The 26,379-nt window shown below is 45.1% G+C and overlaps 1 protein-coding gene across 2 annotated transcripts in view; it reads right to left on the bottom strand.

The window, feature by feature from the left end:
• LOC140384703 (kinesin-like protein KIF18A) overlaps positions 1–26,379 on the bottom strand; it is a 117,349-nt gene that overhangs the window by 45,561 nt on the left and 45,409 nt on the right. For both annotated transcript variants that reach the window (XM_072466650.1, XM_072466649.1), the window contains 4 exons: positions 16,507–16,683; positions 11,781–11,855; positions 11,112–11,227; positions 1,177–1,339 (listed from right to left, as the gene is read on the bottom strand). In XM_072466650.1, the coding sequence (XP_072322751.1) occupies positions 1,177–1,339; positions 11,112–11,227; positions 11,781–11,855; positions 16,507–16,683 (531 nt within the window). The remainder of the gene's footprint in view (positions 1–1,176; positions 1,340–11,111; positions 11,228–11,780; positions 11,856–16,506; positions 16,684–26,379) is intronic.

Consider the following 26,379-nt stretch of genomic DNA (forward strand, 5'->3'; position numbering starts at 1 on the left):
CATTCTCCCCGTGTCTGCATGGGTCTCACCCCCACAACTCAAAAGATGTGCAGGGTCGGTGGATAGGCCACGCTAAATTGTCCCTTTATTGGAAAAAAATAAAAATAAGTAAATAAATATTGGCCAGGATGCTGGGATAACTCCCCTACTCTGCTTTGAAATAGAGCCATAAGATTTTTTATGTCCACTTGAGTCTTTTCATTTCTCATCTGATAGACTTAGGGCTGGATTCTCTGATTTTAAGGGTATGTACTGATGCCGGCGTGGGAACGGTGGCGTTTTATGACTGAAAATTCGGCACAAAACGGCCACCGACCCTTGGTTTGGTGGGGGGCTAGCAGGCAGGCAGTGTAGAGCACCTGGCTCCAGCTGCCGATACTGCCGGAGAATTGCCGGGTCCATGGCCGCGCCAAGACCCGGCCTGCCAAATAGTGTCCCCACTTTGGTCGGCTCACGACCACCAGACCTCAATAGTGCCCCCAACCCCTGCCAAGTCCTCCCCTGCCCGCGGATTGGCTCTCTCCCGACTGGCGGCGCTGGACTCAGTCTGCAGCTGCCACTCTGAGTTCCCGACAAATAATAGCATGAGAGACCCACGCCATCTGGAACTTGGCAGGTCGGGGGCGGAGCATTGGGGGGGGGTCTCAGGCAATGTCCTCAGGCCGTCGATATGCTTTGGAGGCGACTGAGCATCACGAAAGCGGCGCCGCCTCTGATTTCGGCGTGAACGTTGATTCTCTGGCCGATCGCTATTTCGGCGGCGTCGACCAGAGAATCCCGCCCCTAATCTGTCAAAGTGCAGCATTCATTCAGTACTGCCCTGAATGACAGCCTGGATTATTGTGCTCAAGTCCTGGAGTGGAACTTGAACCCACAACCTTCTGACTTAAGAGGTAAGAGTGCTGCCAGCAGAGTTACAGTTGATACCAATTAAAGGATGTATTTCAGAAAATATCAACTATTAAACAAAAAATTGCCAAGAGTAATTTTTTATGTAATGCTTTCCAAATTATTGAGAAGAAATAGAAACTGGCACCAGCTCTCAGGTCATCTGTATACAATTGTTGGAGAAATGCAGTTCGGGAGCCAAAATGGAAGTGTAACTTTTTTAGGACCAGGCCAATATGTTGACAGTAACTCAACTTTCCCACCCTTGAAAGATTCAAACAATTTTACCTTTTCTGTTACATGCTCACACGAAAGCAGTTTGGCATGTTGCTGATACTTTTGATAATAATACATTTTTAGCTCCATCTCTTTCAATTTCAGTTCTAAATCTAAGCAGGTAATCCTGATTTTTTGTCGATTGCTGAAGATATTTTCAAGGACTTGTTCAAATCTGGAAAAAAGGAATATGACCAGGTCATTATTCTGCCATTTGTTTCTGTAGAATAAATTACTTGCAGAATTCAACTGAAGCTTTGCAAGTGCTTTCGGAGGAGCACATTTCACGTCTAATGTCCACTGATGTCCATTTTCAGAATTTATCTGAAATGCTCCTGCAGGTCTCTTGCAGGTTGCATAATCCAAAACAAAAACCGCTTTATTTCAGTTTGTATCCTAATGCTCCACCTCAAACTAGGCCATGACATCAAAACACCTGGTGAATCAAGATGCAGTCTAGTTTTCAGGTAGAATAGAGTGATGCTGTGGGGTAATTAGACCACATCACACAAGAGATAATTTATCAATTCTGAAGTTATGCTCTATGAACTTTTAAAATGTTATATAAAATCTTATTTCCACAGTGTGATGATTGGAAAATTTTAGGAAAATTGAATTATATATGTAGAGGGCAATTTAAGGGTTAAAAGCCTGGGGTTAGTGTGCGTTTGACTGCAGTTGTCATGTTTTAAAAACAAATTCTGTTTGCAGAGCCTGGGTGTTTTTAGCAGCCAGAAGATTAAATTGATGAAGGAATGGGCTTATCAGTCTGGGCTAATGCACAGTGGTTTGACTGGGGAGATCCCTGGGGAGTTAATATGCTTTTGCCGTCTGCAGGTTGGATTCTCCGTTTGGGAGACTAAGGGCTCGCTTCTCTGATTCTGCGGCTACGTCCGCAGGATCAGTCTGGTCTTACGACCAAAAAGTCAGCGGAGCCCCTGCACTGATCCTCTGTCTGGTGGGGTGGCTAGCAGCTGCGCCACCTAAAGCCACTGCGGATATGGCCGCAGATGCCAGGTCCTTGGCCGCGCATGCGCACGGCAGCCGCACCGTAAAACATTGCGCCGGCCAGGCACGGACCTGGCCTGCCACAAACTGCCCCCTCGCCACGCCCGGACCACTACCCACCAGTTCACCCAGTCCCCACCGAAGCCACCCTTGCCAATGGAAGGCCCCCCCCCCCCCCCCTCCCCAACTGTGGCGGCGCTGGAAAGTCTGCAGCCGCCACGCAAGGTCCCCGAAAGTTGTGAGGACATGTGTCCCACGCCATCGGGGACTCGGCCCATTGGGGGAGGGCCTCAGGTGACATCCCAAGGCCGTCCCGACGTACTCGAGTATGCTGTTTTTGAGGGGGCGGAACTTTGGGAAAACACCCCCCGCCCCCCCAATTCCAGCGTAGAAATGGATTCTCCTGCCGATTGCCGAACACGATTTCAGCTTCGGCGATCGGAGAATCCAGCCCAAAGTGTTGATTCCAGCGGTGCATGTGTGGACTTTCACACCATCAGATGCAGGACAAATTGGTTCCTGAACGTATTTGTGACCTTCTCTATAAGAACATTTAACAGGAGTTTGATGTATGATTGAGGACACGCCTTCAGGGTGGGTCTCACTGATATTACTTTAACGCACTGGAATAGTTTTTTTGAACACATATTTAATTGAAGTCACACGGGATCAGGGGTGAACTGGCAAGGTGGATACAGAACTGGCTAGGCCATAGAAGGCAGAGGGTAGCAATGGAGGGATGCTTTTCTAATTGGGGGGCTGTGACCAGTGGTGTTCCACAGGGATCAGTGCTGGGACCTTTGCTCTTTGTAGTATATATAAATGATTTGGAGGAAAATGTAACTGGTCTGATTAGTAAGTTTGCAGACGACACAAAGGTTGGTGGAATTGCGGATAGCGATGAGGACTGTCTGAGGATACAGCAGGATTTAGATTGTCTGGAGACTTGGGCGGAGAGATGGCAGATGGAGTTTAACCTGGACAAATGTGAGGTAATGCATTTTGGAAGGGCTAATGCAGGTAGGGAATATACAGTGAATGGTAGAACCCTCAAGAGTATTGAAAGTCAAAGAGATCTAGGAGTGCAGGTCCACAGATCACTGAAAGGGGCTACACAGGTGGAGAAGGTAGTCAAGAAGGCATACGGCATGCTTGCCTTCATTGGCCGGGGCATTGAGTATAAGAATTGGCAAGTCATGTTGCAGCTGTATAGAACCTTAGTTAGGCCACACTTGGAGTATAGTGTTCAATTCTGGTCGCCACACTACCAGAAGGATGTGGAGGCTTTAGAGAGGGTGCAGAAGAGATTTACCAGAATGTTGCCTGGTATGGAGGGCATAAGCTATGAGGAGCGATTGAATAAACTCGGTTTGTTCTCACTGGAACGAAGGAGGTTGAGGGGCGACCTGATAGAGGTATACAAAATTATGAGGGGCATAGACAGAGTGGATAGTCAGAGGCTTTTCCCCAGGGTAGAGGGGTCAATTACTAGGGGGCATAGGTTTAAGGTGAGAGGGGCAAAGTTTAGAGTAGATGTACGAGGCAAGTTTTTTACGCAGAGGGTAGTGGGTGCCTGGAACTCACTACCGGAGGAGGTAGTGGAGGCAGGGACGATAGGGACATTTAAGGGGCATCTTGACAAATATATGAATAGGATGGGAATAGAAGGATACGGACCCAGGAAGTGTAGAAGATTGTAGTTTAGTCGGGCAGTATGGTCGGCACGGGCTTGGAGGGCCGAAGGGCCTGTTCCTGTGCTGTACATTTCTTTGTTCTTTGTTCTTTGAAGTCAGATTTGAGAGAGTGTAACCTTCTTCCTTTTGTTATTATTCATTTAGATGTAATTTTTAAAAAAGCAACCAATTAAGGTTTCACAAAATGAATTTCCATATGGACAAAAGTGGAATTGAATTGAAAGGAAGTTTGCACAGCGACAACACTTGTAGCATTATAGAAGTATGCTTTCAGTAATATGACCAACCTTCCTTCAAAAACAGAAAATTATTATACTTGTCAATAGGTTATGTCCTTTGTGAATGATGTCCACAAAGACTGAATAATTTCTTCTTCAAATTTGGACTGCATTGGTGATCAAACACAAGTATGTCATGCTACAATGACTGAAATGATTCATTTGTTTCAAGAAGCTGCATGACATGAAAGACCAAATGCTATAGCTCATATGAGGTTTACTGCATTACTATATTAAATTCAGGTACTTACTTCTTCACAAAGGTAGCTAACACCTTTGCTGCACTATGGGGAAAGGAATATCCTGTGGCTTCCATATTAAATAGATTGCAAAGGCACTGAACATAAATTCTACTGACCAACGCAAGGAATAAGACTCATTCATCAATGTGTTAATATTTAATCCAACTAAAATACAGTGAAAACCAACTTGTTTTTAGTTTTACCAGGACGACCATCAAAACATGAACACCTTTTACTTTAACTTACTCTGTTGTTAGACACAGAAAATGGCACCAACTGTTGTTCAAAAAGTTAAGAGACGTGACTATATTACGTAATCTCACTCTGACGTACTTGGTTTGTTGTTGACTCTTAAAATATTGATGCACAGAGACATTTACATCTCTCAGAACGACTGTATTCCAACGACTGATGTAAGAGACTGCTGAGAAGACCTATTAATACTTCAGATTTTCTACTGCTGCTGCCAAGGCTATAGCATTTTTTTCAGTTCAGGGGCTTTGTTTACTAGCAGAAAATTACCATAATTTTTGTATGCAAACATGTAAATAATTTATGATGCTTTAAACAATTCCATTCAATCTATTTATTACTCATCAGAAAGGGGGTTTTCTTTTCCCTTGCAAATACTTTTGCCACTATATATCAATTATTGAAATTCACACAGCTTTTATCGTACAATATATGGCCATTTTGCCAAATTAAAAAATTGTGCTTTGCTGCCACAATGTCAGAGCTCTTATAACTCCTATTTTGACAGGCAATATAGAGCAGTTTTAAAGAAGATGTTATGTATACTCAGTGAAGCAGGTGTTCTAAAAATATCCGCTAGACATTATGCGCTTATTAAAATTGCATTGAAAGACTTCTGAACCAAGCTGACCATACAAGTTATAATGTGGTTGCAGTGTTTATCCACTCAGCCTATTATCTATTCTTTGTTGATTACCATCAAAAATCATTGTTCAAAATAATTAGAAGTTATTAAAAAAAAATTTGACTGTGTGAATATATGTCCAAATGAGGAAGTTATTTGTTCATTAGATTTCAATCACAAAGTCAGGATGAGCTCCAGATGCAATTCCTCAGATGATGAGGCAGTCCATGCCCATATGCAACCTGACTAGGACAACATCTAGGTTTGAACTGAAAAGTGGCAAAGTTAGTGCCACAAGTGTCAGGCAATGATCATCTCCAAAAAAGATCCAAACATCCCAACATAATGGTGTTACCATCACCAAATCTCCCATCATCAATATTTTTGGGTCTCTATTGACTAGATTCGAAACATAAATACCATAACTAGTAGAGCTGGTCAGGGGCTGGATATTTTTCAACATGGCTCTGCTCCCGATTCTCTAAAGCCACAATCACTTACAAAAGGCCCAATTTACCAATCCTCCTTCAACAGCACTTTCCAAACCTGTGATCTCCGCCACCTAGGACAAGGGTGTTGGAAACATGGGAGCAAAAGCATCTGCAAATTCCCCATTCAAGCCACATACCCCTCGTGACTTGGAACTCTGATGCTCTTCCTTCATTGCCACTTGATTAAAATCCTGGAACTCCATTCCTAACAACACTGTGGAAGTACTTTTATTACATGCACACTAAGTATGCAGCTTATAACAGCCTTCTCAAGGGCAACTAAGGATGGGCAATAAATTCTGGTTTTACCAGCCATCCCCATATCGAGAGAATGAATGTAAAAGAATGATCATTCAGGTTTCAGACACAATTGCCCTGTTATTGTCAGATTCTGGCATCAGGAATTAATAACAAATCTCACAACCAATGAGTTCCTAATTTCCTCAGTCACAGAAACACATCTCGTCAAAAATAAATAGTTCTGCGACCCATAGTTACCTCATTAATATTCCTTCACTGTCTTCCTTCACCAGGGCAAAGGCAGGTAAACCGTGCTGGACCTCACTGAGGGCCTTACATTTGTGAACACTCTTCCCAAAAGAATGGGTGATAAAAGGAGGAAAAATAAAACTACATTACTCTTTGGGGTGCATTTTAAGGTGGGGCGGCACATTCCTCCTCCACACCCCTCCCCCCACCCCAGCCTGTCAAAAGGTTGGTTGGCACCTTGCTGACATTAAAATGGGCTGCCCCACAGCTATAATACACTGGGGGTGGGCTTAACAGCATGAGAATGGGACTTTCAACACTCAAACCCATGAAGTCTCACTTTCAAGAATTGCCGTCTGAGTAGCCCCAGCAGCGCAAGAACACAGTAGAGGTTGCAGTTTGTCTACAAGAAGCCCGGAGGAGAAAAATTCTGAATGTCAGACTTCAGAACCAGTCTGGGCCTTTGGTCAAGGGGGGGATCTAGGGCATTGGTGGGGGGAGGTAGACATGCAGGTGGGAGGGTTTTAGAGGCTGGTGGGGATGTCCCTGATGGGCACAGGGAACCCACCCATCAACCCACCTTGCTCCCTCCCTTAAGCGTGAACTGTTAGGGCTGGCCATCATTTCTTCATCTTCCCCCATCTAACGAGTTATAGCGGCAGGGGTGAAATGAGGTCCTTAAGTTGCAACGTAGGTCCTCAATAGGCCATAGGGCAGGGAGCGGTCTGACATCTTACCCATTCCCCATATGGAAGACAGTTCATGGATGGGTGGGAAGGGGGTGGACTGACCACATGCTTTATTTTGCGTGAACCCTGCCTGCAAATACATTAGAACATAAGAACTAGGAACAGGAGTAGGCCATCTGGCCCCTCGAGCCTGCTCCGCCATTCAATGAGATCATGGCTGATCTTTGTGGACTCAGCTCCACTCTACAGCCCGTATACCATATCCCTGAATCCCTTTATTCTTTTGAAAGGTATCTATCTTTTTCTTAAAAACGTTTAAAGGAGCCTCAACTGCTTCAATGGGCAAGGAATTCCAGAGATTCACAACCCTTTGGGTGAAGAAATTCCTCCTAAACTCGGTCCTAAATCTACTTCCCCTTATTTTGAGGCTATGCCCCCTAGTTCTGCTTTCCCCGACCAGTGGAAACAACCTGCCCGCATCTATCCTATCTATTCCCTTCATAATTTTATATGTTTCAATAAGATCCCCCCGCATCCTTCTAAACTCCAATGAGTACAGTCCCAGTCTACTCAACCTCTTGTCATAATCTAATCCCCTCAACTTTGTCAATATGTCCTAAAAGCCCGTCTGGTCATTAATATCCTTTCGGGAAGGAAATCTGCTATCCTTACCTGGTCTGTGCTACATGCGTCTCCAGAGCAGTCTGGATGACATTTAAATGCCATCAGAAAAGGCCTAGCAAGCCACTAAGTGGCAATAAATGTTGGCCCAGCCAGGGACACCCACGTCTATGAATCAATAAAACCTTCTGCATTCATATTAATATTTTAGAGGTAATGGGTACGATTCAACGGACTCATAATCTGCTGAACGGTGTGTTTAGTGGGGTACAACAGTACTTTGCCGTTTTTTGGCCTTAGGGAATTTCTCCGGCCGAGATCCACATTGCGCCAGATGGAGCAAGTTGGGTGACTCTCGTGAGGTTTTACACCCAGCACAGAGCCCGATTTGGGGGTTGTGCATGATTCACCGTTGCGCCCAGCTTCCACCGGGCTCAACGGGGGTCACTGAATTGTGCCCAATATTTTGTTCCGGTAAGATTAAAGTTTAACTGTAGATATTAGGATAAAACCAACTAAAGCAGCTTGGAGTCCATTATACTTAAAGGTTGGGCCAAGTTGACTTCAGGGGTTAGCAGCTAGAAAGGTAAGGTATAAAACAGTCGGTGGGCTTACTTAGCTGGAACTAAGTGGACGGTGTCCAGCGCCGCCACAGTCGGGGGGGGGGGGGGGGGGGGGGGAGAGAGAGCCCGGGACCATGTTGCACCACGCGCCGCCACAGGCATGCGCATGTGGGCCATGGACCCGGCCATTCTACGGCCATATCCGCAGATAAAATCTAGGCTTTAGCTGCGGGGCTGCTAGCACCCCACCGGGCAGAGGATTGGTGCGAGGGCGCCGCCGACTTTCTGGTTGTAAGACCAGACGGATCCTGCAGACATAGCACAGAATTGGAGAATCTAGCCCGTTGTCTCAGAAGAGACTGAACTATCAGGCGGAAAGCAGTTATTGAGGCAGTCCAAGTTGGAATGACTTCTGAGGGAATTCAGAGGCTGGATCTTGAAAATGTTATGAATACATATCTCGTAGAACTAAACTGATTTTTTTCCCAAAAAGATGTTAAGTTCACTTTGGATTGTGAGCAAATTGCCTTTTCCAAGAAGCCACATGACTTCATCTAAATGATCAGCAAGGTACTTGAGGAGATGAGAACTATTTGTTTACTTGAACTTGAATTGTTGGAGAAAAGAGGCCCTGGTGATTTTCTGGAAACCATCCTCTGTGTTTAACTTTTTTTGGACTCAGTTTTTGGAATAAACCAAAAGGAGAAGGTTGCCCAACTCGTTCTCTCCCTGCCTCAGCTAAAATTCAGAGGTTATCAGTATCCTTGGAGAAATTCTCATACTGATATAGAAAATAAATTGTCTGTATTTGGGAATCTGAGATGAGAGATAGATCCCAAAGTCATTGGACTGGATTGTCCATTATTGGGACTATGTCCCCATGCTGCTGTCAAAATGGTGGAGTTTCACGCCAGAAAAGCTGGCATGAAAGGGACACTAATTCCTAGCCCTGCAGGGGGCTAGCAGCTTTTGCTGCAGATATGGGCCCCCGCACCTCCGGATTGGAGGCCCCGCATGTGCAGGCCTCCAGTGGCCGCACCATGCTCCACGGCGGACTCAGACTGTGGAATTGGACCCAAAAATGAAATCCCGATTGGCCGCACGCCTGACCCTCAACCCCCGCACAAACATTCCCCGGCTGACTATAAGGCCCCCCCCCCCCCACCGCCGATCCGTCCGCCCCCTTAAGGGCGGCTGCTGACTGAGTCCACCTCGCGAGTATCCTGACCGGCTGGACCATATTATATCCATGCCGTGTCAGGACTTGGGCCGGTCGGGGCGGAGCGGGCCTCTGGCAATGACCTCAGACGGTATTTCCAGAGTATGTTGCTTTTCGAGGCCCGCAGAATTGGGAACCGGCGAGGGTCCCGACTCCTTGCAGGAAAATGGATTCTCCGCTCCCGCGCTGGCATGATCGTTATTTACTTTTTTTATGAAGTTTTCCCATTGGTCAAAAGATGCTCCCCCTCCCCCTTAAATAGCAACATCTGCAGAAACCCTATTTGTTTTGTCCTTTGTGTGCATGTGGTGAGATTTAAAGGGGTAAATAGTTACACCTCTGGAAATATAAATTGGATGTCAACTGGTTTTTGCAACTTGCTTTTAATAATACGTATTGCTTCATAATAAATCAACGATTCTGTGTTTATTGAAAGAAACCTTGATAAAGTCTCTTATTCTGGGCCTTTCAACAGCAAAAGTAAACAATTAGTTCATTTACAATGCGGCCTGTGGAATAGTGGGGCTAGAGAAACTGGCACTTCTGTTATCCCGCTCATAACAAAAGTCAACAGTTAAAATTCCTCCTGAGGGAGACAGTTAGCAGGATTTTGTGACTCAAGAGGTCCCCGATGACTGGGTGGGGTAAAGAGCTGTAGGACCTGTCTTGGTCACACCTGCCATTTAATGTGCAGTGTAGCATTTTTGACCACAGTTTGCCTGTCAATATGTCATGTTAATTCTGGATTTTAGAATGTAAAGGTAGATATTGTAGGTAGCTTTACTTTGCTGAATTAGTAGATCACTTTAAACAAGCAGTTACTGGTCCCTAATTCAATTGCAACAACCAATGAGATGTTTTGTGATCAATGTTGTAATGTAGGAAACAGAGGTAATTTGTACACAGCAAGGTCCCACAAACAGAAATGAAATAATGAAAACAGCAGTCTGAGTCCAATAGGGTTGAAAGTCATCCTGACACTGAGGGAAAATAAAGGTTTCCTATTTGTCTTATGGACCTCTTTTATCCCTGCTGAGTCCCTGTAAGACCTCTGCAGGGAGCTTGACACAAGAACGGCCAACAGTTTCTACATCACCTTTGTGTCTGGGTGTTACAGGGTTAATTTGGTATGCAGGTCTTGCATTCTCCCCTGGAGTAAACTCTGGAAGATCCAGGGTAATGTAATGAGGTGGGGACTGGGTTCATCTTTGTTCCTAGGAAATAGGCATTCCTATGTGACAAATATCCCTACAATTAACTTTTAATTAACAAAAGACTATAATTTATTAATGACCTGGGAGAGGTCAAATGTGTGTTGTTCTCTGATAGCAGGCATACACCCTGTGGTACATCAATCCTCGGTTGTCTTAATCTGTTTCATCACCTATTCTTGAGACAGTTAAAATCTAATTGAACACGTCTGCTAAATTTTCACTTAAGTATAAAAAGATAACTTTGAAAATACATCAAAGCATCAACATAGTAGCAAGATCAAACAGGTTTTAACAGTCGAAAGAGACATGGCCATTATTATTTTAACATTGAATTTGATATCTAGACAAACTCTGAGCTGCATAAGGACAAAAGGACTGAAGACGAAAAGGGCATGAAGAAACCCATCAATCAATAATTAAATGCCTTACAGCAATATATATGTCCTACATCTGCAAAGAAAACAACATTCCAAATTGCTGCACGAAAATGAGTGAAAAAGCATCTTCTTGAAAAATTGTGTGCCTTTGATTGCGAAACAAAAAAACGTGTTTGTAGGTATACCTTTTTATTTCATTTTCCTTTGAATTTGAACCGGCCATAATATTTCGTCCATGGTTATTATGAACCAACAATTTTTCACTCTCATAAGCTTTCAATTTCTCTTTAAGCTCCATAATCTGTGAAACAGATAAGGCATAGAGGTCAGAGCCAACTCTTGAATTAAATCATCATTTTAATATGTGCTATTTACAATTTTTGTTTCTTTAGGATGTGACTTCTGCAAAACCCTTCCCACTAACGTCCTGCCGACACAAACTTCAACCTGTCTAAAATTCCACTGTCTACATATTATTCTACACTTTATTAGCCCATCATCGCTTGAAGGTGAGGGAATTGTTAGGTGGTCAGCAATGAAAGTAAATTTTCTGTCCTTGATTCTTGGCCATCTGGAGGATGGTCCTCAACTAGCTCAGTCCTACCCTCACAATAATATCTTTGCTTTCTCTTCCTACCTTTAGAAACCTTCCAAAAACCTAATTTTTGAATGTGCTTTTGGCTAACTCTTAACTTTGGATTTCACAAAAAATAGGACAATTGAGAAGAGTCAACAGAGATGACAAAGCATGGCAAATTTTGAGGTATACTGAAAATATATTTTATATTTTGGGCTGCCGTTTGGCATTCATGATTAACAAATGTCTTTGGCAATTTTATATAGTGACTATTTACCTCTTTCCTTTGCTCCTCACAAATCTTTGCATATTTACCCACGTGATTATTCAGATTCAAAACATTGCTCTTTATCTGCAGAAATGAAATGAAAATAGAGCAATTGTAATAAAGTATAATTAGAACAAAGTTATGCCAAGATTACTTTCACATTTTATAAATACTATTGTTGGTAGTAAGGTCTGCAGAGATGAGGAGAAAAAAACTGTTCTGGAATCTCTGACCATTCTGTGTAGTTTTACATTCCTGTCCCATGCAGAGAAATGGTCATAATGTTATGAACAGGTTACAATAGGTTTACAGCAACCGACAAAGCAAAGAGCCACCTTTCATGCACAAGGCAGGCTTTAGTTCCATTAGAGTCTGTGATGCATTAAATTAAAAAAGTTAAATATAATTAGATATATTTGTATGTAAACTTGTAAAAGACAAAATGCACATACATCTGAATTAAATGCTCTACCATACCGAAAGATCAGGGGCGGGATTCTCCATTAGCCGACGCTGAAATCGGGAAAGGCGATTGGGCAGCCATCTTGCCACGCACCCCGGTGACCGCCCACCATGGCCTGTGGTTGCACAGTGACACTGGCCGTATGGGTGACCCACCCCACCCCTGCCAACCAGGCGCTGGCAGGGCACCATGCGGCCCACCTAAGGGCAAAACCCATGGTAGCCAGACGTGGCCGCAGAGTGTACCATTGGCATGGGTAGGGCCAGTTACTGGTACTGCCTGTCAGCAGGGATGGGTGCTGGGGGCAGAAGCCCCTGCAATGTCGGGCACCTACAGGGCCAGGGGTGTGGAGGGCAGAGTGCCAGGGGGAATGGCTGGTGGTGGCGTAGGGATGGGAGAGGAGGAAGGGTGAGGGTGGGAAGTACTTGTGGTCAGGGGCAGCAGTGCAGGCTGGGGCCACCATGTAGCTCAGTGGACCTGGCTGGGTATGGGGTATGCACCATGCTAACATATGTGCCTTTCACCCCCTGCAGACAATGGCTATTTGAATCCAACCGGGAAAAGTGTCCTTCATTCTGGCCTCTGCAGCCTTGCAGGGATGCACTGAGACAGTACGAGCAAGAGCTGCTAGAGGCTGACCCTGCAGCTGCAGAGCATGCCCCAGAGAAACAGGAGTGAGCCGGTCAGGATTGAGAGTTGGCTGTCCAACAGGCTGAGGAGGAAATGGGAAGGAGACACCACATGAGGCCTCGTGTGTACCGGCAGCACGTGCCATTCGAGGACCTGATGAACCGGCACGCTGTTGAAAACTCCAGCTGAGCAGGGGGATCGTACGGCACATTTGCAGGATCATGGCGCACTTGGCACCGCGGGGATATGGGGGAGGATACCCGCTCCCAGTGGCCATCAAGGTGATGGTCACCAAGGAGTACTTCCAGGCAGTGAGTGGAAACGTGTCCGGGATGTTGCAGACTTCGGTGCACAGGTGCACCCACGTCGTCCATGAGGCCCTGTATGCCCGGTCGTCACAAATTCAATGTGACCCAAGCCCACCAGGATGCAAGGGCAGCGGGGTTTTCAGTCATCGCTGGGATGCCTCAGGTAAAGGGAGTAATCAATGGGATGCATATTGCCTTACAAGCACGGGGACAGGCACAGGAGGCTGCACAATGTGTGCGCCTGGGCCTAATTGCAACCCATTTCCCTCACTGGGAGCGAGGCCAACACCACGGATACCCCATCTCCCTCCCTCTAGCTGACCACCATTTATTGTGAAACGGTGAACATTTTTGGACAGGTTTGTGCCCTAGCCCTTAACGCTAGGTGTCCCAGGTGGCGTGGTGCCGCACTGTTCTGCCCGCTGCCCATCAGATGCGCCATGGACAGGAGACATGACGAGAGTGTCTGAGGCGCTGTGGTATTGCGGCAGCAATCTTTCGGGAGTCACCAGCTACGCGCCCCATCACATCCTCCCTCGGGGTGCTGGATGGCCCCTGAGCTATTCCTTAGAAAGGGGGTGGTGCGACTGGAGCTAACCACCGTGGGTCCCCCGCCACCTGGAGGCCTGCTACCTTCACAACCAGGGTCTCAATGCTCAGCACAGGGAGTGGACCTCCTCCCCCCAGTGACTGTGCCACCTCCCTGTGACTGGCTCAGGTCGGCCAGCGCCTAGGCAATGCCGCCGAGGCTCTCAGCCATAACCCATCATGACTGGGCCAAGCTCTGGAGTGCCGCTGCAATGTCCAGGTGACTCTGGTACATGGCTGCCTGTGGCAGGGCAGTACGGTCCTGTGTCTCGATCACCGCCCGTATAGAGACCTTGGACATCCTGATCCATGGCCAATAGCCCCCACCCTGAGGTGTTGACCTGGGTGGCACGCATTGTCTGCACTGCCCCTGCAGGCGGATGGACTCCTCCACTGCCCCTGCAGGCGTTGAATGTTTGCTGACAGCCCCTTAGGGCTCCTCTGGCTCACGTCTGCATCTCCACTATCGACGGGACCACCCTTTCCAGAAGCTGGTAATCCTACTGGACGGCAGCAAGTCTCTGGGGTCAGACCACCCTCTTGACTGTCCGCCCTCTCGGGGGTTCCTACCTCCACCTGATGTATCGCAGCACACATGTCATGTGCACTAGATAGTGCCCCAGGAACCTCTTCACTATTATGCCCAACTGAGGCGAGTGTCTCTGGGAAGGTGGAGGGTGTAGTCTCTGGACTGGTTCTCTGGGGTGTCTCAGGCTGCGGTTCAGGGGCTCTCAGCGCTTCCGGTTCCTCGGCTTCGAAAGTATCCACTTGGGGGCCGGGGGGGACACCAGAAGGGCCCACCTCACCGCCAAAGGATCCTGCAAGTCACAAGGCATGATTGGATCGAGGTTTGGGGTGGTGGTGGTGGGGGCATGTGGGGGTGGAGCTCCACATGGCATGGGAAACAGCAACTCAGCTAGGCACACTTGCTCGCTCGATGCCAACCTCCGCCTTGGTGACTGCCCTCTCTCCGGACCCACCAACCAGGTCCAGTGCCCACTGCGGTGAAGTGCCGCAGACCTGGTGGTCCTCCTCCGATCTTCTCTCTCCTGGCGCTCATGCACCGCCATCTCATGATGGGGAGGGGTGGCACAGTGTTAAGCAGTTGGATGCATGCAGCTTAGGTGGGCAGCTGGTGGCCTTTGTGTCCAGGGCACCTAGCCATGGTGGCCGGTACGGGTGCCGACATGTGTTGCAAGGTAGGGTGAGCACGCTCTGCCGGCAGGCGGGTGGGACTTAGTGCTGCTCACTTACCCTGGATGGTGAGTGGCTTGGGCGGGAACTTGTCGGTATCTGCTGCCTTTATCGATCTAGATGGTAGAGGTTCCATCTGAGGAGGCTTAGTGTGTTGCTGCACTGCATCTTGCAGATGATACACAATGCTGTATCAGTGGTGGAGGGAGTGAATGTTTGTGGCTGGGAGTACCAGCCAAATGGGTTGCTTCGCCCTTGATGGTTTCAAGGTTGTAGCTGTACTCATCCAAGCAAGTGGAGAGTACTCCGTCACAATCCTGATTTGCACCTTGTAGATAGCGGACAAGCTTTGGGAAATCAGGAGAGTTACTTGTCATAGGATTTTTAGCCTCTGATCTTCTATTTATATGGCTAGTCCAGTTCAGTTTCTGCTTAATGGCAATCCACATGATGTTGATAGTGAGGGATTCAGCGATAGCAATGCCAGTGAATGTCAAAGCGCAATGGTTAGATTCTCTCTCTTGTTGAAGAAGATCATTGCCTGGCACTTGTGTGGCTTTAAGGTTACTTGCCACTTCACAAACCAATAATGTGCATTGTCCAGCGACCTTGCTGTATTTGGACATGGACTGCTTCAGTATCTGAGGAGATGCAAATGGTGCTGAACAATGCACAGCGAACATCCCACTTCTGATGGAATGAAGGTCATTCATGAAGCAGCTGAAGCTGGTAGCGCTGAGGACGTGACCCTGCAGTAATGTCCTGGAACTGAGATGAATAACCTCCAACAATCACAACCATCTTCCCTTGTGCTAGGTATGACTCCAGCCGGTGGAGAGTTATATCCTGATTCAAATGGACTCCAGTTTTGCAAGTGTTCCTTGATGCCACATTCAGTGAAACGCTGCCTTGATATCAAGGACAGTCACTCTCCCCTCATCCATGGAGTTCACCTCTTTTGTCCATGTTTGAACCAAGACTGTAAAGAGGTCAGGAGATAAGTGACCCTGGCAGCATCCAAACTGAGCGTTACTGAGCAGGTTATTGCTAAGGATGTGCCACCCCAGAGCTGTTGATGACCCATTTCATAATTATACTGATGATTGAAGAGACTGATGGGTCAGGAATTGAACAGGTTGGATCTGTCCGGCTTTTTGTGCACAGGATATACCCGGGCAATTTTCCACATTGCTGGACAGATGCTTGTGTTGAAGCTGTACTGGAACAGTTTGGCTGGGGGTATGGCAACGTTTGGTGCACAAGTCTATTGCCGGAACATTGTCAGGGGCCACAGCCCTTGCATTATTCAGTGCCTATCTCGGAGTGAATTGAATTGGCTGCAGAATGATAACTGTGAGAATGGGATCCTCCCGAGCAGTCAGAGATGGATAATCCACTTTAGCCAGGATTTAATTACATCTGCGCCTTGATCAAGGTATCTTTCCAATAATGTTGCTTCACAAGAAGAATATACTGGGCTTGACTTTCCATGTGCTGTCCTATGGGAGATAAATTGTCAAATACTGTATGTAAACACGTGCACAAAACTTACTGAAGATTTGATGTCTTTCGCTCTATTGGCATACTTTAGAGTATTATATGTGTCCTCATAAAACAAAGAAGATGGACTGATAGCAGCTATCATTATCGTCTGGCAATTTCCTCCCAGAGAGTCCTTCAATAGTCGTGTTAATTTACTATTCCTGTATGGAATATGTTGGTTTTTTCTCTGGTAAAAAAAAAAACCCAGTCAAGTTACTTAGAAAAAATTCCCCATAATATTAAGCATAGTCTTTTCTTGAAAAGAAAGATCTCGTTCAACGTGAAAATATTTACATGCACAACATCTAATTAAATCAAAATTCTACAAGTCTCTTAAGCAAATGAGCAACAAGCACTAGTTGGTAGAGTCTGCCCATATTTGGGGGCTTCAGAGCATGTTTCAACTCTCAGTACGAAGTTGGAGAGGATTTGATTGCTTTTTTCCCTCTGACAACTCGTGTTCAACAGGCAGTGATAATTGTTACTAATTTGATGTGCTGGAAATTAAACTTGGCAAGTTGATAAGAATTACATTTCAGTGGGAATAGTTAAGATAGGATAATGCAGGGCAGCCGATAGCACTCTTGCCTCAGAGTCATATGTCATGTGCTCAAGTCCTCGCCAGGGCTTGGAAACGTAATGCAAGACACGCAATGTAATATTGAGAAAGTGCTTTGGCAGGAGACATTGCACAGTGGCTCCACCTGCCTGTTTAGGCGAACATAAAAGATCATAAGACATTATTTGACGAGGAGCAGGTGACTCTGCAATGCCCTGGCTAAATTTCTTCTCAACAGAGACGACAATGTAAAAGTAATTCATGAGTGTGGTTTGGGGATCACACACACTCAGTGATCAATCGTCCTCATAAATGGCCTAGAAAGTTGTTCCATTGAAAATAAACCATGTTAAAGTACAGAAGTGAAGGAAAACAAAATCAGACAGATCCATCAGCTCTCGCACTGCGCAAGATTGTAAGATTTGGGGAATTTCGGCCCACTTGAGTTTGAAAAATCTTCCCCAATATCATCTCGGAACTAGTGTCCAAGCTGGGAGAAATGATTCACAAAATGGTTAACCAACAACCTGATGTAGGTGTACTCACACAATCATATTTATCAGTTAACATCCCTGATGCACCATCATTCTCGAATGTGCCATTTCCACTGGAAAGACAGATCCACCAAGGTATGCAAATGGCCCTGGGAATCCTCAGCATTAGTTGTGAACCTCATGAAATCTGACTGCTTCAAATCAAAAAGTTCAAGGAAAGCTGTTGATCATCACAACTGAGTTTGCATTTCATTTTTGAAGAAATAATGAAAGCAATATTTTTTTTCCATAGGCGTTTACAGCACAAAATGATGCCATTTGGCCCATCGTGTCCACTCCGGTCAGTAAAGATTTGACTAGACGAATCCCATTGTCCAACTTTTGGCCCATAGCCCTGGAAGTTACAGCAGTGCGAGTGAATATCTGACTACATCTGTAATAATGAGAGAGATTCTGACTCAACCACCCTTTCAAGCAGAGTTCCAGACTCTTACCACATTGGCTGAAAAAATTTCTCCCCAAATCCCTTCTTCGCCTTCTCTAACTTACCTTGAATCTATGCCCACTGGTAATTGACCCCTTTACTAATGGAAAAAGTGCCCTCCTAACTATGACCCTCATAATATTATTCATCTCTATCAGCTCACATTCACTGCTCCAAAAAAACCAGCCCCAGCCGATCCAATCTTTCCTCATACTCAGACCTTCCAGCCCAGGCAGAATCCTGGTAAATATCTTGTGCATACTCTCCTATGCAATAATATTCTTCCCAGAATATGGTGACCAGAACTGCATGGGGTACTCCAGTTGTGTCTTAACCAGCATTTCACTTCTCTACACTTGTATTCTACACCTCAGCTGTTGATAGCATATGCCTCCTTAACCACATGAGCTCCATGCCCTGTCACCTTTGGGGATCTGTGGATATGCACTCCAAGGTCCCTGTTATCTTCAGTGCTTTCCAGGGTCCCACCATAGTGTAATCCTTTGACATATTAGTCCTCCCAAGTGCACAACCTCACATCCTCCCGGGTTGAATTCAATTTGCCACTGTTCTGTCCACCTGATCAGTTCATTGATATCCTCCTGCAACCTTTGGCTATCCTCCTCACTTTGACCGTCCTACCAATTTTCATGTCATCCACAAACGTCTTGATCATACCCCTACACATTTAAGTCCAAATCATTAATGGAATACCACAAACAGCAAGGACCTTCGCATCATGCTCTGCAGAGCTCCATGGAAACCAGACCACCAGTCACAGAAACATGCCTCTACCGTCATCCTCTGTTTCCTGCCTCTCAACCAATTTTGGATCCAATGTGCCACTTTGCCATGGATCCCATGGGCCCTTAACGTTTGACCAATTTGCCATGAGGGTTCTATCAAAAGCCTTGCAAAAGTCCATATAGACCATATCAATGCCACACCTTCATCAACACTCCTGATTACCTCCTCAAAAAACAAAGATTAATACTGTGAAACATAGCTTTCCTGTAACAAATCCATGCTAACTAATCAGTGTCCATCAAAGTGCAGATATATTCTGTCCCTTGGAATTCCCCACATCTGAGGTTAGATGGACTGGCCTCTAATTTCCCAGTCTATCCCTACCTTCCCTTTTTAGTAATGGGGCAATGTCAGCAGTCCACCTGCACAGGTACATAACCTAGTAAGGCTGAAGACCTTCAATGTGCGCCACCCAAACCAGCTTGGTAGTATCACCAATGTCCTGAAGGAGATAGCCACACAGACCAGACTTAAGCTAGGTGGAAAGCATATCAGTTATTAAAATACTTGATTTCATATTTATGTTACGTATTGAAAATTAATTTATTGAATGTGCTGAAACCCTAGGATATCATCTAAACAGCAGCTCTTGATGGCACGTAACTACACCTTGCAAATTACAAAATTATGAGAAAGGAACCATCTTCATAGAATTTACAGTGCAGGAGACCATTTGGCCCATCGGGTCTGCACCAGCCCTTGTCGAGAGCACCCTACTTAAGCCCACACCTCCACCCTATCCCTGTAACCCAGTAACCCCAGCTAACCTTTTTGGACGCTGAGGGCAATTTAGCATGGCCAAGCCACCTAACCTGCACGTCTAGAACTGGCCCAACACCGACAATCAGCTTAAATGGCCATCTCTCGAGCCAACATCCAGAATCATATTGTAATGGCTTTTTTGGGGGACTCTTAATCCACGTAACTTTGTGTGTGCAAGTGAATCTCTTGGATGAATGTGGAAGTGTGAATTCAAGCTTTTTAAAAATAAAAAAACATTTATCAGCTGCAAGGACAATAAATGTCATCTCCTTTTCTTTTAAAGCTGACAAGAAAATCGGTGTGTGCCTTTTACAGTTCACAGAGGTTAAACATTTGTTGAATTGGTAAATACATTGTTTTTTAATAAATATTTATTGCTGTCAACCGAGCGATGGATAGAAGGGATCCAGTCCATCCCATCTTACTTGGCTATAACAATCTACAAGCAATCAACTACAGACACATATGCCCATGATAGCACCAGTCGAAATGTAGATCTGACCGTCTTTAAGATGACAATATGGTTGTGAAATTTGCTGATGACACAAAGACAGTAAATTACAAAAAGGACATGAGACATATAGACATAGAATCTACAGTGCAGAAGGAGGCCATTCAGCACATCGAGTCTGCACCGGCCCGTGGAAAGAACACCCCAAACTTCCACCCTATCCCCGTAAGTCCACCTCACCTTTTTGGACACTAAGGGCAATTTAGAGTGGCCAATTCACCTAACCTGCATCTTTGGGCTGTGGGAGGAAACTGGAGCACCCGGAGGAAATCCACGCAAACACGGGGAGAATGTGCAGACTCTGCACAGACAGTGACCCAAGCCAGGAATCAAACCTGGGACCCTGGTGCGGTAAAGCAACTGTGCTAACCACTGTGCTACCACGCTGAGGAGACTATAATAGGTTATAGGAGTGGGCAAAGATCTGGAAAATGGAGTACATTGGCACGAAGAATAAAATAATTATCTAAATGGTGACACATCACGGAGCAGAGATCTGGGTGTCCAATGGCATGAATACCAAAGGCAGGTACAACAAGTAATTAGGAAAGTTAATATAATGCCATTAATTGTGAGAGAAAGTAGTGTAGTTATGCTTCAGTTGTATATGGCATTTGTGAGACCATATCTGGAATATGGTGTACAGTACTGGTTTCCTTCTACAAGGAAAGGTGTAAATGCGTTAGCAGTCCAGAGAATGTTTACTAGATGAATACCTGGAATGGGTGGATTGTTTTATGAAGAAAGCTTGGGCAAGATAGGCTTGGATTGGATTTGTTTATTGTCACGTGTACCGAAGAACAGTGAAAAGTATTTTTCTGCGAGCAGCTCAACAGATCATTAAGTACATGAGAAGAAAAGGGAATAAAAGAAAATACATAATAGGGCAACACAAGGTGCACAATGTAACTACATAAGCAACGGCATTGTGTGAAGCATCCAGGGTGTAGTGTTAATGAGGTCAGTCCATAAGAGGGTCGTTTAGGAGTCTGGTAACAGCGGGGAAGAAACTGTTTTTGAGTCTGTGCGTATTCTCAGACTTCTGTATCTCCTGCCCGATGGAAGAAGTTGGAAGAGTGAGTAAGCCGGGTGGGAGGGGTCTTTGATTATGCTGCCCGCTTTCCCCAGGCAGCGGGAGGTGTAGATGGAATCAATGGACGGGAGGCAGGTTTGTGAGATGGACTGGGCTGTGTTCACAACTCTCTGAAGTTTCTTGCGGTTCTGGGCCGACTGTTGCCATACAAGGCTGTGATGCAGCCCGATAGAATGCTTTCTATGGTATATCTGTAAAAGTTGGTAAGAGTTAATGTGAACATGCTGAATTTCCTTAGTTTCCTGAGGAGGTATAGGCGCTGTTGTACTTTCTTGGTGGTAGCGTCGACGTGGGTGGACCAGAACAAATTTTTTGAGATGTACACCCCTAGGAATTTGAAACTGCTAACCATCTCAGCCTCGGCCCCGTTGATACTGACAGGGGTGTGTACAGTACTTTGCTTCCTGAAGTCAATGACCAGCTCTTTAGTTTTGCTGGCATTGAGGGAGAGATTGTTGACGCTGAACTACTCCACGAGGTTCTCGGTCTCCCTCCTGTATTCTGACTCGTCGTTATTCGAGATCCGGCCCACTATGGTCGCATTGCCAGCAAACTTGTAGATGGAGTTGGAACCAAATTTTGCCACGCAGTCGTGTGTGTAAAGGGAGTAGAGTAGGGGGCCCGGTATTGAGGACTATTGTTGAGGAGGTGTTGTTGTTCATTCTTACTGATTGTGGTCTGTGGGTCAGAAGGTTGAGGATCCAGTTGCAGAGTGAGGAGCCAAGTCCGAGGTTTTGGAGCTTTGATATGAGCTTGGCTGGGATTATGGTGTTGAAGGCGGAGCTGTAGTCAATAAATAGGAGTCTAATGTAGGAGTCCTTGTTGTCGAGATGCTCTAGGGATGAGGGTAGGGCCAGGGAAATGGCATCTGCTGTGGACCGGTTGTGGCGGTATGCGAATTGCAGTGGATCAAGGTGTTCTGGGAGTATGGAAGTGATGCGCTTCATGACCAACCTCTCGAAGCACTTCATTACGACTGAAGTCAGGGCCACTGGACGGTAGTCATTGAGGCACGTCGCCTGGTTCTTCTTTGGCACCAAAATGATGGCAGTCTTCTTGAAGCAGGTGGGGACCTCGGAGTGGAGTAGGGACAGGTTAAAGATGTCTGCGAACACCTCTGCCAGCTGGTCCGCGCAGGCTCTGAGTGCATGACCAGAGATCCCGTCTGGGTCCGTTGCCTTCCGAGGGGTCACTTTCAGGAAGGCCGATCTGACTTCGGAAACGGTGATGGTGGGTATGGGCTGCTGGGGCACTTGACAGCGGATTGTTGTTTCCTGCTCGAACCGAGCATAGAATGCATTGAGTTCATCGGGTGGGGTGCACTGCTGCCGGAGATGCTGCTCAGCTTCGCTTTGTAGCCCGCTATGTTGTTTAGTCCTTGCCACAACTACTGAGTCTGTCTGTGACTCTAGTTTGGTTTGATATTCTCTCTTGGCATCTCGGATGGCTTTGCGGAGGTCGTACCTGGATTTCTTGTATAGGTCAGGGACGTCTGACTTGAACGCCTCAGACCTGTCCTTCAGTAGGGAGTCAATCTCGCGATTGAGCCACGGTTTCAGGTTGGGGAACATACTTACTGCTTTCTTTGGCACGCAGTCGTCCACACATTTGCTGATGAAGTCTGTGACGGTGGCTTGTATTCATTGGAGTTTAGAAGAGTAAAAGACAATTCGATTGGAACCTTGAAGATCCTGAGGGATCTTGACAAGGTGGATGTGCAGAAGATGTTTCTTATTGTGGGAGAATCAAGAACTGAGGGGAGGGGGGGTGTCACAGTTAAAAAATAAGGGTTGCTTATTTTGGAGTGGAGCATTTCTTTCGCTCAAGAGGGTTGTAAGCCTTTGGAACTCTTCCTCAAAAAGCAGTGGAAGCAGAATCTTTGAATATTTTTAAGCCGGAGCTGGATAGATTCTTACCAAGGGGGTGAAAAGTTATCAGGGTAGGCAGGAGTGTGGGGTCGAGGTCACAATCCGATCAAACGTGAGCTGATTGAATGGTGAGAAGGCTTGAAGGACCCTACTCCTGATCCTAATTCATATGTTCGGATGTACAGACTCTTTCCATAACGAGGACACTGCCCATCACAGAGTGCCATTGCCATGCTGCTTAGTAGGACTAAAAACAAAGTAAGCAACACAAATTTTAGCACCCAAGAAGACTGTGAGATCCACCAGAAGAAGCAGAATTATATACAACCACAATCAGGCCTCCATCAGGAGCAGCAGAATTATATACAACCACAATTAGACCTCCATCAGGTGCAGCAGAATTATATATAACCACAATCAGGCCTCCATCAGGAGTAGCAGAATTATATACAACCACCATCAGGAGCAGCAGAATTATATACAACCACCATCAGACCTCCATCAGGTGCAGCAGAATTATATACAACCACAATCAGGCCTCCATCAGGAGCAGCAGAATTATATACAACCACAATCATGCCTCCATCAGGAGCAGCAGAATTATATACAACCACAATCAGGTCATTTGGCCAGAAAGGTCTCTGCTGTCATTTAAGATCCACACAAGCCACCCGTCCCAGATTTTCATCAAATTCTATTTGCATACTCTTCTATTTCTCTCTGCCACTTGTGTGTATCTAGCTTTCCGTAAGTGTATCTGCCTCTTGTGTGTATCTAGCTTTCCGTAAGTGCATCTATGTATTTTGCCTCAACTACGTCTTTTGGTAGCACATTCCACAATTCTCACTTATTTTTCAGTATAATAAAATATCTTTAAATTTCTTATTGGATTTGCTTGCGACTAGCTTACATTTTTAACCTATACTTTTGCGTTCCTCCAGTAGAAACAAGTTTTCTATTTCTATCCTATCAAATCCTTTCATTATCTTAAAAGACCTCTATCCTCAGAGCGCTGGGTCCCAGGTTCGATCCTGGCCCTGGGTCAATATCCGTGTGGAGTTTGCACATTCTCCCCGTGTCTGCGCGGGTCTCACCCTCGCAATCCAAAAAAATGTGCAGGGTTGGTGGATTGGCCATGCTAAATTGCCCCTTAATTGGAAAAAAAATGGATACTCTAAATTAAAAAAAAGACCTCTTATCAAGACCTATAGATTGAATCACTCAACCTTCTAATTTCGAGATATAAACGTTCAGCTTTTCATGAAAGAATATCCTCCCTAGTTATTATGTTTGTGAATCTTTCTCAACAATGCTTCATCACTTTTACAATATGGGGCCCAGAAGAATGCACAAGTATCAACATACTCAACAATACAGAAGATTGGACAAGTATATCCTATCTAGGAAATATTAATCTGACTCATTCCCACTATATCTCACTCTTCCCAATCAGGAAAGTGATGGAAGGAGCCATAAGCAACAGCAGCTTATCAACAACCTTCTCACTGATGTTGATTTCAGGTTCCGTCATTTGCTTTCAGATCTCAGGCATTATCTTTTGTATCCACATATGGATCAAGTTGGCCTTGACATCAATGTTACATTTTTAAAAATTCATTTCTCGCTTGCACGCTAGACCATTCTTAATTACCTTTGAATCGAGTTCTATAGGCCAGACTAGGTAAGGATGGCAGTTTACAAGATTTTTACAACAATCATTTTTACGACAGTGGTTTCACGATCATCATTAGACTTTCAATTGCAGATTTTTAAAAACAATAATCAAATTTCACATCTGCCATGGTGGGATTTGAACTCGGGTCTCCAGAGCATTACTCTGGGTCTCTGGATTACTAGTCTAGTGACAATATCACTAGAGATGGACAGGGAAGGGATCCAGTCCATCCAATACAGTACAGTATGACACTATAAACCTTAGGTCTATTGGAAAATAGTGAATGACTCCTCCATTCAAGAAAGGTGTGGGAGCTAGAAACCAGAAAACTACAGGCCAGTGAGCCTAACATCTGGCATAAGGATGATGCGAGAATCTATTATAAACAAAGTTATAGCAAGTCACTTCCATAATCGCAATGTAATCAGGCCAAGTCAACATGGCTTTGTGAAACAGAAATTGTATTTGACTAATCCAATTGGAGTTCTTTGAGAACTATAAGCAACGTGGATAACGGTTACGGTGGATTTAGATATTCAGAATATATTTCACAACGTGCAACATCATAAGTTATTACACAAAATAAGATCACAAAATAAGGTGTCGGAGCTCCTTGGATGAAAGGGTTGTCTTATGAGGAAAGATTGGGCTTGTATACAATGGACCTACAAGATGAGAGGTGACCATATTGAAACATGGGGGTCTTGACAGAGTGGATGCAGAAAGGATAACTCCCTTGTCAGAGACAATAACTACGGAACACAGTTGAAATACATTTTTTTCTTCCAGAATCCTGACCCTGTTGTATTCTCTTCCCAAGACAATGATGGAAGCAGGGTCCTTGAATATTAAGTCAGAATTAGATGGATTCCTGACTAACAAGGGGGTACACAGGGAAGTCACATCAAGGCTACATTCAGATCAGCCATGACCTTATCAAATGGTCGAGCAGGCTTGAAGGGTTGAATGGTCTAACTTGTATATTCAAAACCAGTGACACAAAGCACTGAAGGAAGCTCCAGTTTTTTGGTCAGTGTTGATTATCTGATAGCCCCAGTGGAGTAGAGTATTGCAGCTCAATTTCTTACTGTTTTCCTATTGCTCCAGCTGTCCATTTTCTAATTCTACTGCTTCAAATGAGTCTGAAGATTCTTGACAGCTTCATGAGATGACTTTAGCTAATTAATAATACTCTCCCCTTCATGTTCCTTTAAAATAGTTTTGGTTCTTAATTCTCTTTTAGTCCCATTTCAGAACTGCAAAATAATGTCTTTATTAAAATAATCTCGTGAATCATAAGATATTCGACTTAGTACGTCAGAATATTTAAATCACTGGAATGTCTCCAGCACATTTATTTGACTTTCTAATTATAATTGTGCAAACACCAGATTCCCACTGAATTTGAATTAATTCAGTATTTTTAATTAACTGCCCATAGAACATGAAAGTTATGCAGAAAAGTCCTTCCTTCCATTAAGATGTTATTTCGCTCATGTGACACTTCGCAACACGTTCAATTTTCCCATATTAGGTAGTTGATTATTCGGTCATACATTATTTATTCTTTGTAGCATCCACATTTTATTTTAGAAAAAGACAGTCAGAAAATATAATTTGTGACAATGAG

Source organism: Scyliorhinus torazame, chromosome 10 (assembly GCF_047496885.1).
Source record: "Scyliorhinus torazame isolate Kashiwa2021f chromosome 10, sScyTor2.1, whole genome shotgun sequence".
NCBI classification, from domain to species: domain Eukaryota; kingdom Metazoa; phylum Chordata; class Chondrichthyes; order Carcharhiniformes; family Scyliorhinidae; genus Scyliorhinus; species Scyliorhinus torazame.